Source organism: Culex quinquefasciatus, chromosome 3, assembly GCF_015732765.1.
Source record: "Culex quinquefasciatus strain JHB chromosome 3, VPISU_Cqui_1.0_pri_paternal, whole genome shotgun sequence".
In the NCBI taxonomy this organism is placed as follows: Eukaryota; Metazoa; Arthropoda; class Insecta; order Diptera; family Culicidae; genus Culex; species Culex quinquefasciatus.
In genome coordinates this window covers 58,537,701-58,554,392 of record NC_051863.1, presented here as the reverse complement: position 1 = coordinate 58,554,392, position 16,692 = coordinate 58,537,701, and the positions used below count along the sequence as shown (strand labels likewise).

The 16,692-nt window shown below is 34.5% G+C and overlaps 1 protein-coding gene across 1 annotated transcript in view; it reads right to left on the bottom strand.

Annotated features, from left to right (window-relative positions):
* Window positions 1-16,692, bottom strand: part of LOC6042974 — a 455,221-nt gene that overhangs the window by 198,542 nt on the left and 239,987 nt on the right. The window contains exon 3 of the mRNA XM_038266300.1: window positions 4,547-4,881. Coding sequence (XP_038122228.1) covers window positions 4,547-4,845 — 299 coding nt within the window. The 5' untranslated portion in view covers window positions 4,846-4,881. The remainder of the gene's footprint in view (window positions 1-4,546; window positions 4,882-16,692) is intronic.

Sequence of the window (16,692 nt, the reverse complement as noted above, 5' to 3'; positions counted from 1 at the left end):
TTGGTAGCAGATTTCAAACCACGCTAAAAAAATACTCAAAAGTATCGCGCTGTCTAAACCAGCACATTTCGTTTTCATCGCCGTCGTCGCAAAATTAAACGTTTTATCATTAAAATTAGAATGTGAACCCTCACACACACTAACCCACTCACATTTACACACACACACACACACACACACACACACACACACACACACACACACACACACACACACACACACACACACACACACACACACACACACACATATGAAACCAGCATCGCTTTTCCCAGTGAAAATTAGAAAATTGCTTTTCCAACTCCGACACTGACGGCACGAGAGCAGAAAGCGCCCTTATTTGCACATATTCAAAACGCTTTTTGGCGGGCCAGTGGCAGACAAAGTGTGGGGGAGAAAAGTTTTTCGCAAAGTGGTGACGAGTAGATAGTGTGTCCTTTTCAGGGCTCATTATAAGCGGTGTCGGCGTCCGTGCTTCCCCAAAATGGCCCCGAGCCTGGCGAAACAAAAGAACGTTGATCCTCTATTCATACGGGGGATAAAAGTACACACACAGACGCCTATGAGTGGTGGTGGGGATGATAAGAGCTTTGCTACAATGTTGGTGTGGGAGTGGAAGTGTCAGAATTTGAATTTTATAATGTGATCGGCAATTAACGATTAGAATGCCGGCTTTTGTGTTACAGGTTAACCTAAAGTTTCATGCTTTTCAGAATCATTTAAACTTTTAGTTTTTTTTTTCAAATTTAGATAAGAATTTTAAAGAAGAATATGAAGAATATGAAAAAGAAACAAAAAATTACTGACCACTTTTTGCTTACCAAGCTGTGGTGGCCGAGGCAGTTAAGTCATTGGATTAGTTTGTCAAAGGTCTCTGGTTCGATTCCCGTAATCGACACTTTTTGTTTTGACGGATGATATCCATGACTTAAATTAAGAATCTTTGGGATTTCGCAATGAATCGATGAATTTTCAAAATGTATTAATTGTATTTTGTTCACTTGTGGTATTAAAACACTGGGATAGAGGTGGGCAAAACCGCTCTTTTTTAGGAGCCGCTCATTTTCGTTCGCTCATTAAAAGAGCCGCTCTTTTGAACGGCTCTTTCGCTTTTTTTTTCAAAATTTTCATTACAGGGTATTTTTTTTAAATGATATGATTTTTAAAGTTATTTCACATTTGGCTTTTAAAATCATATGTAAAAAATAAATAAATTAAGACCAAGAAGATCTGTAAAACATTAAACCATACCATAAACCATAGGTCTTGGCGGTGTCTATGTCATAGAGGTGGGCAAAAAAAGAGCGAGCTGCTCAAAGAGCCGGTTCACTGAAAGAGCGAACGAACCGTGGGTCACAAAAAAAGAACCGCGGTTCTTTTTCAATCTCCGGTCTTTTGAAAGAACCGTTTCAAGATGGCATGATTTTTGATATAAATATAATTTATTGAATTTTCAAAAAAAAATAGTATTAAATTTGTTTTTTAGAATTGGAAATGCAATTTCAAAAGTGTCAATGCATATAAAAATTAATCCGAAAAGTAAATGATTTGTTAAAATCTTACCAAAAATGTACTGAATACTGAATATTTTATCGATTCAATCAGAATGAAGAAAAAGTTCGCAGAATATTTTCTCCAAATAAAATTTTAGCATTATTTCAATTCATGTAGAAATTAAGGCCGATGTAAATATTTTTAAAAGTTTTTGTCCCTCGGCTCTGGCCGGAGTATTAAAATAACATGCCATAGTTTCAACATTTGCATGGAAAAAGTGTTTAAAAATGTATTTTACACTAGTTCAGTTGTTTTGCAATAAAAGTTTTCAAAAATGTAAAATTTGACGAAAACAAACATTTTAGCGAAAAAAAAAACTTTAGCGATAGTAGACATCGAAAATTTTCAAAAATTCAAAAGATTTTTAAATCAACCCAAACATGCTTAAAATGATTCATGCAGGGGAATTCATTTTAAATTGATTTTAACTAATTGCACTTAAATTTTCATAAAAATATTGAAGTTTTTTGAAAAAATATTTTTTTGCCCCCTGATTTTTCGGGCCAACCTTGAGGGGGAAACTTTAAATAAAATTTGTACCAGCCTAATACAATTTTAAAATTACAAGCAATTTTTCCGGCATCTTAGATTGAAGTTTGGATGCCATTCTATTACTCGAATGTTTAGGTTCGAGTAGAAATCTTGACATGAAGACCACCAAGGGCATCTCCTCTATTTCAGTTTATTTTTTTTTAACAAATAATTTATTAAATTCCAATGTGAAATAACTTATAAAATCACACGATTCTTAAAAAAAAACATTTTCATCCAAATTTTGAAAAAGAGCGAAAGAGCCGTTCAAAAGAGCGGCTCTTTATAATGAGCGAACGAAAATGAGCGGCTCCTAAAAAAGAACGATTTTGCCCACCTCTACTATGTCAAGATTTCTTCTTGAATTGCGTTTATTTCTGCCAAAAGTGAACTTATGCAGACATTTTATTTGAAAAAATATTCTGTGAAATCTTTTCTACATTCTGATTAAGTCTATAAACGCTTAACCCTCTACTGCCCAAAATTTTTTTCGAATTTTTTTAATTTTTCTCGTGTTCAGGAGGTCATTTTGAGCAACTTTTGTTCTACGAAAAACTTTACTTCTCTTGTTTTATGTTATTCTTGTTTCATTTTTAGTATTTTGATTTGCATTTATCTTGTTAAGTTTATGTTTGTTTTTGGAAGTTTTTTGCCTATTCTACACCTCCTATTATTACATTTTGCCTATCTAATTTTTTCAAGTTTTTACAGTAACTTTTTTCAATTTTTTGCATGTTTTTCACATTTTCTGCTATAAAATGGCACCTTTATCATTTAAACTGTAAATAAATGCGTAGAGGCATAGTCTGGGGCACTAGAAAAATTACTGCATACCTCTTTTTACTTAAATATTACAAATGTTAGTAAAAAACACTGCCGAAGTTGACCCCCAAAAAAAAATTCATTTTTGAAAACATTGGCAAAGTCACATAAAACAAGTAAAACTTTCAACCTATAAATTTTCTAAAATTTTAAGAGTTCTTCTTTCCAATGCTTTTTAAACATCAAAAATTGGTTGAAAAATTGATTTTTGGCGATTTTTTAAATCGAAGCCCGTCTAAAGGCGGGGTTGGGTTGTAGAGGGTTAAGTTTAATCGGGCAAGAGATTTTTTTTTTGATTTCTCAGCTTTCTAGTAGATGTTTGGTAATATTTTACCAGTTAATCAATTTTAAATGCTCAAATTTGTATTTTGGCGATTCTTTAATGTACGATCAGCTGCACAATTTTTTTTGTGTTTTTTTTTTTTAGAAAATCATTTACTTTTGGAATTTTAAAAAAAAGTAGGAAACTGAAAATGACCAGATGCCTTTTATATTCTCAAAAATAAATTGTATACTACAATAAATTATATTTAAAACATGTTTAAAAATCATTCCATCTTGGAACGGTTCTTCAAAAAGGAGTTTAAAAAAGAACCGCGGTTCTTTTTTGTGAGCCATGGTTCAATCGCTCTTTTCTGTGAACTGGCTCTTTGAAAGGTTCACTCTTTTTTTTGCCCATCTCTAACCTGAGATGTTCTAGTCCATCCAAAACTTAACGGAAATTTTGTGTAACCGTCTTACCAAAGAAACAAGTCAAAACTTCAACATTTTGACAACGGATCCTACCCAGACTGCTTCAGAGGTAGGCTACAGAACACTTATTGGGATGATCTGGGTCATCCAAGAACTGCTTGGAATCAGGCTCCGTAACAAGCAAGAGGTCGACGTATTTTGACCTTGAAGCGTTGGGATGATCTGGGACATCCAAGGACTCCCTGGAGTTAAGATCTGTGGGTCTACCGACGTAAAAAGCAAGAGGTCAGCGGTTTTTGACCTTGAGAAATACCCGCAGAGCTTCAGTGAGTATGGTAGCCTACTTTGATGGTATGTTGCGATGTTCCAGAAACTCAATGGAGCTCTTGGATGACCCAAGACAGCCCATTGCAGAGAATGCAACACCTCCTAGCTTCAGGCAGTAGTGACCTGTTTTCACCACAAGAACTTCTGAACATTTTCATCGAGATGACAACAACACTGCGTGGTTGCAAAACTCGTGCAGAACAAGTGAGAACGCTTGGAGGATTTATCTTAAAATACAGTTCGTAGTTTACTCGTTCTGATGATGTTGAATATTTCAATGATTTTTTTAGTTTTAAGTTAGGATAAGTTGTTAAAGTATTCTTTCTTTTTTACCCAAATACCAAATATCCCCCCTCCCCCCTCATTATTCAATGCAATAATGTAAAACAATTAGAAACAAATAAAATAACGTTTCCAATAATGGTCTCGCTAAAAACTTATTATTTTGCATATCAAACTTCATGAAATTGAAATTTATGACCATCCGAGGTCATGCCGACGTTCCCTAACTCTTCCTACCAAATTTTACTAATCACCTGAAGATGGTTGACTTTGGAGTCTGTCATACATTTAGGGATTAAAATATAAAGCAAAGATTAATTTAATTCCTTCTACTCACTTGCAGTAGTACAGCCGCCCGTCCTTGGCCGTGTGGGCCGTCCAGCCCTCCTTGAGCATGTCCTGCAGCGTGTCCAGGTACCGGCTGACATCCTGGTGGATCGGCGGCGTCGAGGACGCACTCGAGGACGACGTCAGCGAGGATGGCCCGGCGGTGGTGGTGGCCAGAACCGGCAGGTACGCGGTCAGCCCGGATCCCGGTTGGCTGCCGGGGGGTGGAGCCCCAAGTTGGGGCTGGGGCGACGGCGGCGGTTGCTGGGATTGGTCAGCACTGAGCGGAGGCCCAGGCTGTAGAAGCATGGTTCTTGCCTCAGAAGCAACGTGGCGTCAGTCAGTCTGTTGGGGAGAAAACAAAAAGAGGTGTTATTGGACAAATCTGCTGGTGAGCGTTTCAAAGATTTGTGAGCCATTTCTTCCACCAAGATGGAAGACAAACTCACTGCAGAACTGCTCATAAAAGCTCATTTTTGCATTCAAAATTCAGTCCACAACCCCCTAGGGGTGCGGATTCCTATGCCAGCAAAAATTATGCAAATTTAATGCTACAAACGAAAACATTCTTGGCACCGAGAAAAGGTTCTGAGGAACTCCCAGGACAGCAGCACTTCTCGGAATGTGCACTGTTTTGTCATCTTTTGGTGTCCTTCGGGTGGTGGATGTGGCGGGCCGGAACTAATATTTGATAAAAGTTTAAAAAATAAGTTTTTTTTATGATTGGATTCTTTTAAAGTAAATAAATAGAAGAACTAGTGTTGCAAATAGGATTCATATATCTTGATTTAAAGAATGAAAAACAACGATAACTTTCAAAAATGTGTTTATTTGATTTATTTCAATTTTTGTTTGTTTAAAATTGTATAGTACAATTAAATACCTTGAAATAATATTTAAAAAAACATTCTAATTTTTATGGTCGTTGCAAGTTTTGTTAGTTTAATTTCCTCAACACTACAATATAAAACAAACAAAAAATGAGACATAGTAAAATTTATTCAAACGAAATTTGGATTCGAATATCCTTTACAAAAAAAAAACTTTTTGCGTTGTTGTGAACCTTTATTCAAATAAAAAAAAAATGATTTAAAAAAACACAAATTTGAAAAAGTAAAAAAATAAATGATTTTATTTTTTTGACTTTTTTAAATTTTGTTTTTTTTATCATTTTAAATATTTTTTTCGCTATTCTTCGAAATTCAAAGCTTATTAAAAATATATTTTTTGCTCCCTAATTGCTTGACTCATATTGAGACATTTTTTAGTATTCAGTATGAATAATTTGCATTTTAAAGCTTTTCTCAAACTGAAAAGTTGTTCTGGAAAATACATTAGGTTTTGCTTACATATTTATTTAAAAAATGAAAAATAGAAAACAACTTCAATTTGATAAAAAACACAGTTAAAACTGAAAAATATTTAAATTTAGTTTCTTTTTGTACATTTTTAGACAACAATCCAAGTTTTTTCATAAATTTCACAATTTTACGAAATGGACAAGATTTCAGTTTAAAAATATCAATAAAGAAATTATAAGACATAAATTCAAACATAAAGAATGTTATATAAATGTGTTAAAATTTGATCTCAAGCTTATTTTGTTTATTTCAGACAATGAATTTATTTATTTAATATTTCATGAACAGCCTTAATGGCCGGTCATAAAACTATTTTGAGAAGCCGTCGCGGGCCGGATGAAATGGCTTCACGGGCCGGATCCGGCCCGCGGGCCGGACGTTGGGCAGGCCTGATGTAAACGATGGGGGATGAATATTTGGAGCTGCATTTTGAATAAAACTTTTTATTTTTGCTTGTTTTTTTTTTTAACATGAGGAATGGTAAAAAATTTACTTTAAGGACGAAAGGAGATGATTTTTTAAAAGTTGGAGGTAAAAATCATAATCAATTTGAGAGTTCAATTTTGGAAAAAGGATTGCTATAAATTAAAATGTTTAAGAAATTTCTTCACTAAGCCAACTAAATAGATTTACATTTCCCTCGTATCAACTTAAATCATAATTATTAATACTACTCTTTTTTGACAACGCACCGTACTGCTGCGAGATTTTTGATACACACATTTTAGAAACTTTATTGATGCAATTTTCAATTCGACCCCGGAAGCATATTGTACTCAAAAGAATTTACAACAAAGTCAGACTACTCTTACAAACATCGAATTGGAAACATAAATGCATCAATTTTGGAAGGAGAAGACAACAACTCCTGGAAAGATTGCGTAGAATTTAAAAAAAAAAATTGATCAATATTAAAAATATGAAATTTGTCTGCACATACAAACATCAAACAAGAATTGTTTGACGTCGTTAAAAAATTATTGAACGGTAAAATTTTAAATTCTAATAGCGCTCTTTTCTGTCTGCTTAGTGCTGCCAAAATTGATGAAAGTTTAAGCGAACTCTCACGAAAAGTAGCATTTATTGAGAAAATTTCCAGACATCACTGACCCACTCCAACATGCCTGCAGGCGCTGCTGGTGGTGTTGGTGGCCACCCTTTGTTCTTTATTTGCCTTCGCTTCTCGCTCGGTTTTCTTCAGCCTTCGATTGGAATGGGTAGTCAAAAGTGAAACGTCAAAAGACTTGGCGCGTTTGTTGTTTTGATGGCGCTTGCTAATTATTTACATGTTTCGGGATCATTTTTCAAGTGAGTGACTAACTAATGTGCAAAAGAACAGTAGGAAGCAATTTCATATCTTAAGCGCTTTGAAAACGTTGGCGCAAGTAAAAGGATATTGATGACGACTTTCGTTAATCAGTTAAGCTCTCAACTTGCGTGTGGATGTGTGTGCCACCAAAATGATGAGAAATGGTCCCGAAAAATAGAAATTATGATCAAAAGTGCATTAAATTTGATCTTTTTGGCCAGTAAATGGCATAAATTTTGCGTGCTTACTTGAGGCGGTGCTATTGCTGGTAAGTTTATAGTCTAAATAGTATTTTTTACTCTCGATATGACGAAGATAGGTGTTTGATTAGAAAGGGTATATTTTCCCTATTTACAAACATTTTTAAACGACGACAGTGACAGGCAACCTTGCCAGATATACAGAAAAATCTGTATTTAACCGATTTTTCGAACCCAAAAGTCACGAATATCTGTACAAAGAAATTCTTAAAAAAAACGATTCTATTCAAAAATTTCCAAAAGCTTTTTTTTCTTTTGCTCAGATTTTGACATGCAACAGATCAACAACAGATTTATTTTTAGGAAAATACAGATTTCTCATAAAATAATCTGGCATCTCCCTATTGATTTTTTCTCTTGATGAGCGTCAAAAGAACGTCAAGCACGAAACTTGAAATTGCTTTCGATCACCATTTATCAGCGACAACGGCATTGCACAGCAGTCCAGATCGCAAAATTAAGTGGAAAATTGACTTTCCGGAAAAAGGTGAAGTTTTGGAACTGTGGGGTCTTAAAGAAAGTAGTTGCAATTGAATAAGGACAACTTTTGATTTGGTTTAAAATTAGAGTGGTTCACGATTAGGGTGATTTTGAAAATCTAACTTTTCATGAATATTTTTGGGATTTTTTTTGTCTTCTAGAAAGTTGTTGGACTATTTCGAATTTTTATGAGGGCCTCGTGGCGCGGTGGTTAGCGGCTTCGGCTGCCGATCCCTAAGATGCTATGGAGCACGGGTTCGATTCCCGCCTTATCCTCTTGGCCTTCTATCGGATGGGGAAGTAAAACGTCGGTCCATTTGCGTAAAAGAGGTTTTGAGTGACTCACCACACATAACCTTCGGACGCCTAGAAATGAGCAGAAACTTGCAATAGAGACCACAAAAGACCCGGGGGTCGTTAAAGTGGATTGCTTTGCTTTTTTTATGACAATTTTACATAGAAATCCAAAATATTACCAAGAATGGTTTTTTTTTTTCATACTTTGGCTCAATTTTGAGGGCAGATTCAGTTTCAGCGGGTAAAATTATATGTATATCTGGTAGTTGGTCAATTTTCGAATTTAGTCAGGATGATTTTCAAGTGTATGACACTTGAAAATTAAAATTTTGGTGTCTTGCCCAAGTAACGTTTTAGGCTTTATCAAAGCTGTCACAGCCGCTATAAAACCGATCAGCCAAAACCAACAGTCGTGACAGCCTCCCCCAGAACCCCGATAAACCTCTGTTAAAACCCAAATGGACCTCCGCAAAAGGTTGTCACGGCCTATTTATCAAACCTACATATAGTATGTAAAAAAAGTATTTACACCCCTTGGGCACTATGCACATTTTGTGATGAAACATGTAAACAATTCAATGTTGACATAAACCTAGTACCACGTTTTGTTCAGAAACTCATGCCGAACATTTTGCTGCAAAAAGCTCATGAAAAGATGTTTTCTATAAAAAGTTATATGAGCAATTCTCTACGAAATCGGTCTTTTTTCTTCAATTTTAATTTTTGTATTTTTTAATCCGGCTGAAACTTTTTTGGTGCCTTCGGTATGCCCAAAGAAGCCATTTTGCATCATTAGTTTATCCATATAATTTTCCATACAAATTCGGCAGCTGTCCATACAAAAATGATGTATGAAAATTCAAAAATCTGTATCTTTTGAAGGAATTTTTTGATCGATTTGGTGTCTTCGGCAAAGTTGTAGGTATGGATACGGACTACACTGGAAAAAAATAATACACGGTAAAAAAAATTTGGTGATTTTTTCATTTAACTTTTTATCACTAAAACTTGATTTACAAAAAAACACTATTTTTAATTTTTTTTATTTTTTGATATGTTTTAGAAGACATAAAATGCCAACTTTTCAGAAATTTCCAGGTTGTGCAAAAATCACTGACCGAGTTATGAATTTTTAATCAATACTGATTTTTCAAAAATCGAAATTTTGGTCGTAAAATTTTTCAATTTCATTTTTCGATGTAAAATCAAATTTGCAATCAAAAAGTACTTTACTAAAATTTTGATAAAGTGCACCGTTTTCAAGTTATAGCCATATTTAAGTGACTTTTTGAAAATAGTCGCAGTTTTTCATTTTTTTAAATTAGTGCACATGTTTGCCCAGTTTTGAAAAAAATATTTTTGAAAAGCTGAGAAAATTCTCTATATTTTGCTTATTCGGACTATGTTGATACGACCTTTAGTTGCTGAGATATTGCAATGCAAAGGTTTAAAAACAGGAAAATTGATGTTTTCTAAGTTTCACCCAAACAACCCACCATTTTCTATCGTCAATATCTCAGCAACTAATGGTCCGATTTTCAATGTTAATATATGAAACAATTGTGAAATTTTCCGATCTTTTCGAAAAAAATATTTTTGGAATTTTCAAATCAAGACAAACATTTTAAAAGGGCGTAATATTGAATGTTTGGCCTTTGTGAAATGTTAGTCTTGATTTGAAAATTCCAAAAATATTGTTTTCGAAAAGATCGGAAGATTTCACAAATGTTTCATATATTAACATTGAAAATCGGACCATTAGTTGCTGAGATATTGACGATAGAAAATGGTGGGTTGTTTGGGTGAAACTTAGAAAACATCAATTTTCCTGTTTTTAAACCTTTGCATTGCAATATCTCAGCAACTAAAGGTCGTATCAACAAAGTCCAAATAAGCAAAATATAGAGAATTTTCTCAGCTTTTCAAAAATATTTTTTTCAAAACTGGGCAAACATGTGCACTAATTTAAAAAAATGAAAAACTGCGACTATTTTCAAAAAAGTCACTTAAATATGGCTATAACTTGAAAACGGTGCACTTTATCAAAATTTCAGTAAAGTACTTTTTGATTGCAAATTTCATTTTACATCGAAAATGAAGTTGAAAAATTTTACGACCAAAATTTCGATTTTTGAAAAATCAGTATTGATTAAAAATTCATAACTCGGTCAGTGATTTTTGCACAACCTGAAATTTCTGAAAAGTTGGCATTTTATGCCTTCTAAAACATATCAAAAAAAAAAAATTAAAAATAGTGTTTTTTGTAAATCAAGTTTTAGTGATAAAAGTTAAATAAAAATCACCAAATTTTTTTACCGTGTATTATTTTTCAGTGTAGTCCGTATCCATACCTACAACTTTGCCGAAGACACCAAATCGATCAAAAATTCCTTCAAAAGATACAGATTTTTGAATTTTCATACATCATTTTTGTATGGACAGCTGCCGAATTTGTATGGAAAATTATATGGACAAACTAATGATGCAAAATGGCTTCTTTGGGCATACCGAAGGCACCAAAAAAGTTTCAGTCGGATTAAAAAATACAAAAAAAAATCGAATGACCGAAATCCTAGAGAACTGCTCATATAACAAATACTATTACAAAAATAAAAAAGGTGCAAAAAAAGTTTGTACACCTTTCGAAAAATTAACATCAATAAAGTTATTTGTTGACAAATCACCATAAATCCAGTCTCCCAACTCCAAATAGGCATCCTTGACTGATTAAAAAAATAATTTGGATTGAATAGAAAGTTTACTAATTACTTAGTATAAAAGTTTATATAACTCTGGAAATTCTAAATAAAACTTATCTAAACTTGATTTTGAAAACTTTCAATTTAACTAAATGTCAATATATTACCATGGAATTGCTAAATAAACATTCTGGAGTGGGTATAACACCGTTTTGGGGGTCTTTGTATCGCTAGAATAGATTTTTCGTTGGAATTTCGTACCAACCCGGAATTACGTCGTCGAAAAATCCGCCGGCATCCGAACCGGTCCACAATTCACAAGTTAACCTATGTGGCATCGGAAAGGGCATAAAATTTCCGATCTTTTGATACCCATACATCTAGGTTTTCTATAAAACCCACGTTTTTAAATACCTGGGCAAAAAGTAAGTTTGATCCACGAGAACAAAAATTACGAAATTCAATACATTTTTGGCAGATTGCTCAAACGAAACCATAACAACGTTTTGAGTTCAAGGCTTTATAACTGACCTCCTCAAAGCCTTAAAAAAACCTTTGTTAAAACCTAGTCAGGAGTTATGGAAAAATGACATTTCATACGTCTTCAAACGTCTTATGCCAGACAGGTTTTATATTATGGTGATGGTTTGCAAAAATGGTGATGATAAATATTTGATATTGGAGCTAATTAAAGTAATTTGAAAGCTTTTTTCTCGCAATTGGTGACTCAAATTCAGCTGCGGTTGAAATTTTATTGATAAATGTTAGGGAGATAGAGCCAACAAAATTGACTCGCTTGTTCAAAAATGATTTTTCTGTAATTAAAGTTTTTAATGCAAAAAATAATTGTACGCAATTCTTTAAAAAAATGTTGGCAATTATTTTAATCTTCTATCACTAATGCTAATTCTGTCCGAAATTCAGCATAAATGTGTGTTTTCTTCAAATGTTAATCCAATTTTTTGCTTTTTCTATTTTTCTGCCAAGATGGCGATCAATCACATTAAATCAGATCACGCATTTATCGCCATATTTATGCATTGCTATTTGGCCACGTAAAATGCTTTTTAGGAGCTAAGGGTTTTAAGTAAACTTTTTCCATGCCTAATGGCACTTGGCAGCTACAACACCCTTGGTTTTAAAGAAGCATGTGATAAAACCGTTTGGCATGGCATTGCCATGCCATTCTCTTAAAACTTTCTTAAAAACTTATTGAAAACCAATTGGCTTTTACTGGCACAAGGTCGGAGGCCTAAAACCTTCTTCAAAAAAATCAAACCATCCACATTAACGACCCCCGGGTCTTTTGTGGTCTCTATTGCAAGTTTCTGCTCGAACCTAGGAGTCCGAAGGCTTGAACGGGGAGAGCACCCAAACCTCTTTTTACTCCAAGGAACCTTCCACCCCAGTGTTTGAACTGACGACCTTTGGATTGCGAGTCCAACCGCCGCCAGCGATTCCACCGGAGTAGGCTTGGTTTGGTGTGTTGTTTGTACTTATGGCATGGAGACGACTCCTACACCTGGAATGACTTAACGGCCTAACAACCAAGGCCGGGACCGACATTTTACTTCCTCATCCGATGGAAGGTTGCAGCAGATGGGAATCGAACCCAAAATCATCCGCTTACAAAGCGGACAGCGTAACCATTCGGCCACGCACTGCCACTAAAACCTTCTTAGAACCTTTAAATTAGCCCATGCATATGGGTTGTTGTGGATGCCAACATAAAACTTATAAGCAATCAAGATGCTACCATAAAACCTTAAAACAACTAGATTGTGGCTAAAAAGGTACTTGGGACGTCAAATGGAATGTCAAATGTACTCGAACGGGCGAAACGGTAAGTACGTCAGGTGTCCTGTCATAGTCCATCTCAAAGTCGATTTAGATAGCGTCAACCTGTTCACCGAATTTCACAGCATTCCCAGTTGGGTGTACAAAAGAGATCAAAGACAAAAACCAACGCCACTGAACAATCATTTTGACCGCACTGTTTACTTGCAGTCACCTTCATCATCTCGCACCCTCAACCGAACCGGGAACCACATTCCAGAGCTGTGTCTCCAAGCTCTGTCCCAAAAACTTTCAACTTGCTCCCCGGAGGACTTGTTTGGTCCCTGCACTAACTGCGCACCATCGCACTCAAATTCAACCCCCTCCAAAAACAGTTCAACATCATAAAAAATTCATCCTGACCCTTCCCCTCTTGGGTACCGTCGTCGTTCAGCAGTCGGTGACGACAAGTTGGTCAGGAGTTTGGAGCGTTGCTGCTGCAATGCAAATCTGGTGGTTTCTTGCATCTCAATTACAAAGTGTTGGGCAATCCTTCCAACAGCATTCTTTATTTCCAGAGGAATGGGACAAAAAAGTGGCATTTTCCGGGAACATGGTGCATGTCTGAGGGGTCTCCTGGAGGGAAATTCATTTTTCTTGTTTCGATTCAAAGACGTGGATATGGTTTGAAAATGGCAGAATTGTTTGGGATTTAAAATTTCTCTTCATTTCTTGAGTTGTTCTATTCTTGAATTGTTCAATTCTTCAATTCTTCAAGTCTTCAATTCTTCAATTCTTCAATTTTTCAATTCTTCCATTTAAAAATATTTTCATTTTCAAACCTTTTCCCAGAAATGCACATTTCCTTCCAGCAAATCTCCCACGGGGAGGAAAAGGAAAAGCATGTTCCCGCACTTAGTTTTCTCCTTTTCTTTCCACCATGATTATGTACTGCCAGAGGAACTTTCCGGCACGGAGCGAGGGTCACGTCCTCAGCTCCTCGAAGGCAAGGACTGCTTGGATGTTGTCGCAGTTTGCCATTGCGGTAGGTTCAAAATTCAATTTCCATGTTTTAGTGTCTCGCAGTAGGAGTCTACCCGCGATTGCAACTCTCCCAAGGGAGGAAAAAGGAAGGGAAAATTGGGTTGGAAATTGCGGCTGGAGCTGCGAGTGTTGCAACATGATGGAATGCGTCCCGGGCTGAGGGACGCACACAGACACACGCACTCGGTGCAGAATTAATGCAATACCGGGGAAAGGTGGCTGTTGCATTTGCCGGAAAGTGCAGTGATTGGAAATCGATTTTGTTAGACAGGAAGAGCGGATTCGCAATCGAGTCTAGAGGCGATTAGGTGAAAAGATGGACCTCCATGGGGAAATCAGGATTGAGAGGACTTTATCTGATGGTATTTACTTGAATATCGGTATCATGGAGTAAAAGTGGACTAAGTGGGCAATACATGGATATTACCATAAACCAATAATAATAAAGCGAAAAAAAACCATCAACTCCTGGAAAATTGGTTTTAAATCGTACAATTTTGCATTTCTTCATTTATAAAAAAAAAAAACAAACAAAACCTTTTTTAGTGAATTTATAACGCTTTAACTACAAGACTTTTAAATTTATTTCCAGGATTCTAATCAAGTTTGAATTTAATTATTTGTATTTTTTCAATCCCACTGACACTTTTATGATGCCTAAAGAAGCCATTTTGCATCATCAGTTTGTCCATATAATTTTCCATATAAGTTTGGCAGCTGTCCATGACAAATGAATTTTTCATAGAACCTTTTCAAATATTCAGCTAGCTTTTCCGAACCTCCACATATTTTTCCTCGAAAGCCCAACTACAGTCAAGCTTCGGTTTAGCACCGCATATGGGGGATGCAAAACCGAGGCGTGCTTAACCGAGGCACAGAGCTTATGGGATTTTGGCTATATGGGAGACATTGGCTTTAATCGTACGAAAAATCATGCAAACATCAAAAAATTATAGTGTTTTGAAATCGGGATGATGTCAGCTATCCATTAAAATTATTTTTTCATGAAAATTTTCGCAAAAATACGATTTTTTCCTGTATTTTGAAAATGCATTTTTTCTCTAAGAAAACCAAAAATATACTGTTATCGCAATATGGGTATCAAATGATCAGGTTTTTTCATACATTTTGGATGTAATAACAACATTTTTAGAAAATACTCAAAATTTTCACTAAACTACGTCTTTTTGAAAATTTTTTCCAAATTTCAATTTTTACAATATAGGTATCAAACGATCGGGATTTTTGCATACATTTTGAATGTTATAACATCATTTTTAGAAAATACTCAAAATATTCACAAAACTACGTATTTTCGAATAAAATACTCAAAATTTCCGTTTTTACAATGTGGGTATCAAACGATCGGAATTTTTCATACATTTCGAATGTAATAACAATATTTTTTGAAAATATTCCAAATTTTCACAAAACTACGTATTTCCGAAAAAAAATCCTCAAAATTTCCGTTTTTACAATGTTGGTATCAAACGATCGGGATTTTTTCATACATTTCGAATTTAATATCAACATTATTTGAAAATACTCCAAATTTTCACAAAAATACATATTTTCTAAAAAAAATACTCAGAATTTCCGTTTTTACGATGTGGGCCTCGAACGATCGGGTTTTTTTCATATATTTCGAATGTAATAACAATAATTTTTGAAAATACTCAAAATTTTCACAAAACTACGTATTTTCGATAAAAATACTAAAAATTTCCGTTTTTACAATGTGGGTATCAAACGATCGGGATTTTCCATACATTTCAAAAGTTATTAAAAAAATGAAAATACTCAAAATTTTCACAACACAACGTTTTTTTGAAAAAAAAAATGATTTGATTATTTGATACTCATATTGTAAAAACGGAAATTCTGAAAAGTTTTACAAAAATACTTAGTTTTAGGAAAAATTTGAGTATTTAAAAAAAAATATTGTTATTACATTCGAAATGTATGAAAAAATCCCGATCGTTTAGTACCCATATTGTAAAAATTAATATTTTGAGTAGTTTATTCGAAAATACGTAGTTTTGTGAAAATTTTGAGTATTTTTTCAAAATGTTGTTATAACATTCGAAATTTATGCAAAAATCCCGATCGTTTGATACCCACATTGTAAAAATTGAAATTTTGAGTATTTTTTTTTCAAAAAAACGTAGTTTTGTGAAAATTTGGAGTATTTTTAAAAAATGTTGTTATTACAACCAAAATGTATGAAAAACCTGATCATTTGATACCCTTATTCCAAAAACAATATATTTTTGGATTCTTTAGAGAAAAAAAAGCATTTTCAAAATACAGGAAAAATACGTTATTTTGTAAAAATTTTCATGAAATAATAATTTTAATGGATAACTGACATCATCCCAAATCCAAAACACTATAATTTTTTGATGTTTGTATGATTTTTCATACGATTAAAGCCAATGTCTCCCATTTAGCCAAAAACCCATAAGCTCTGTGCTTCAGTTAAGCACTGGGCCGCTGAACGGTGCAAAACCTGGGCAGTGCAATACCGAGGCGTGAAAAACCGTGGCATGACTGTAATAACCTTTCTTTTGAATTGTGGTGCTCTAAATTTGGTTCAGCCGTTCCGCAGAAATCGACGAAATGCCATTTTTTGGACCACCCTATTTTGGATAGGAGCACCCTAATCGCCAAACAAAAAAAAATACGGGTTTAATTATTTGGGTCAAAGAACCCCTAATCCAAATTTGAGCCAAATCGGAGCACTTTTGATTTGAAGACTTCCTGTTTGAGGTGATATCTTTTAAAGGAATTTTTTGATCGATTTGGTGTCTTCGGTAAAGTTATAGAAATTGATAAGGACTGCACTGAAAAAAATTATACACGGCAAATTTTTTTTTGATGATTTTTAATTTCACGTTTTGTCACTAAAACTTGATGTGCAAAAAACAGTA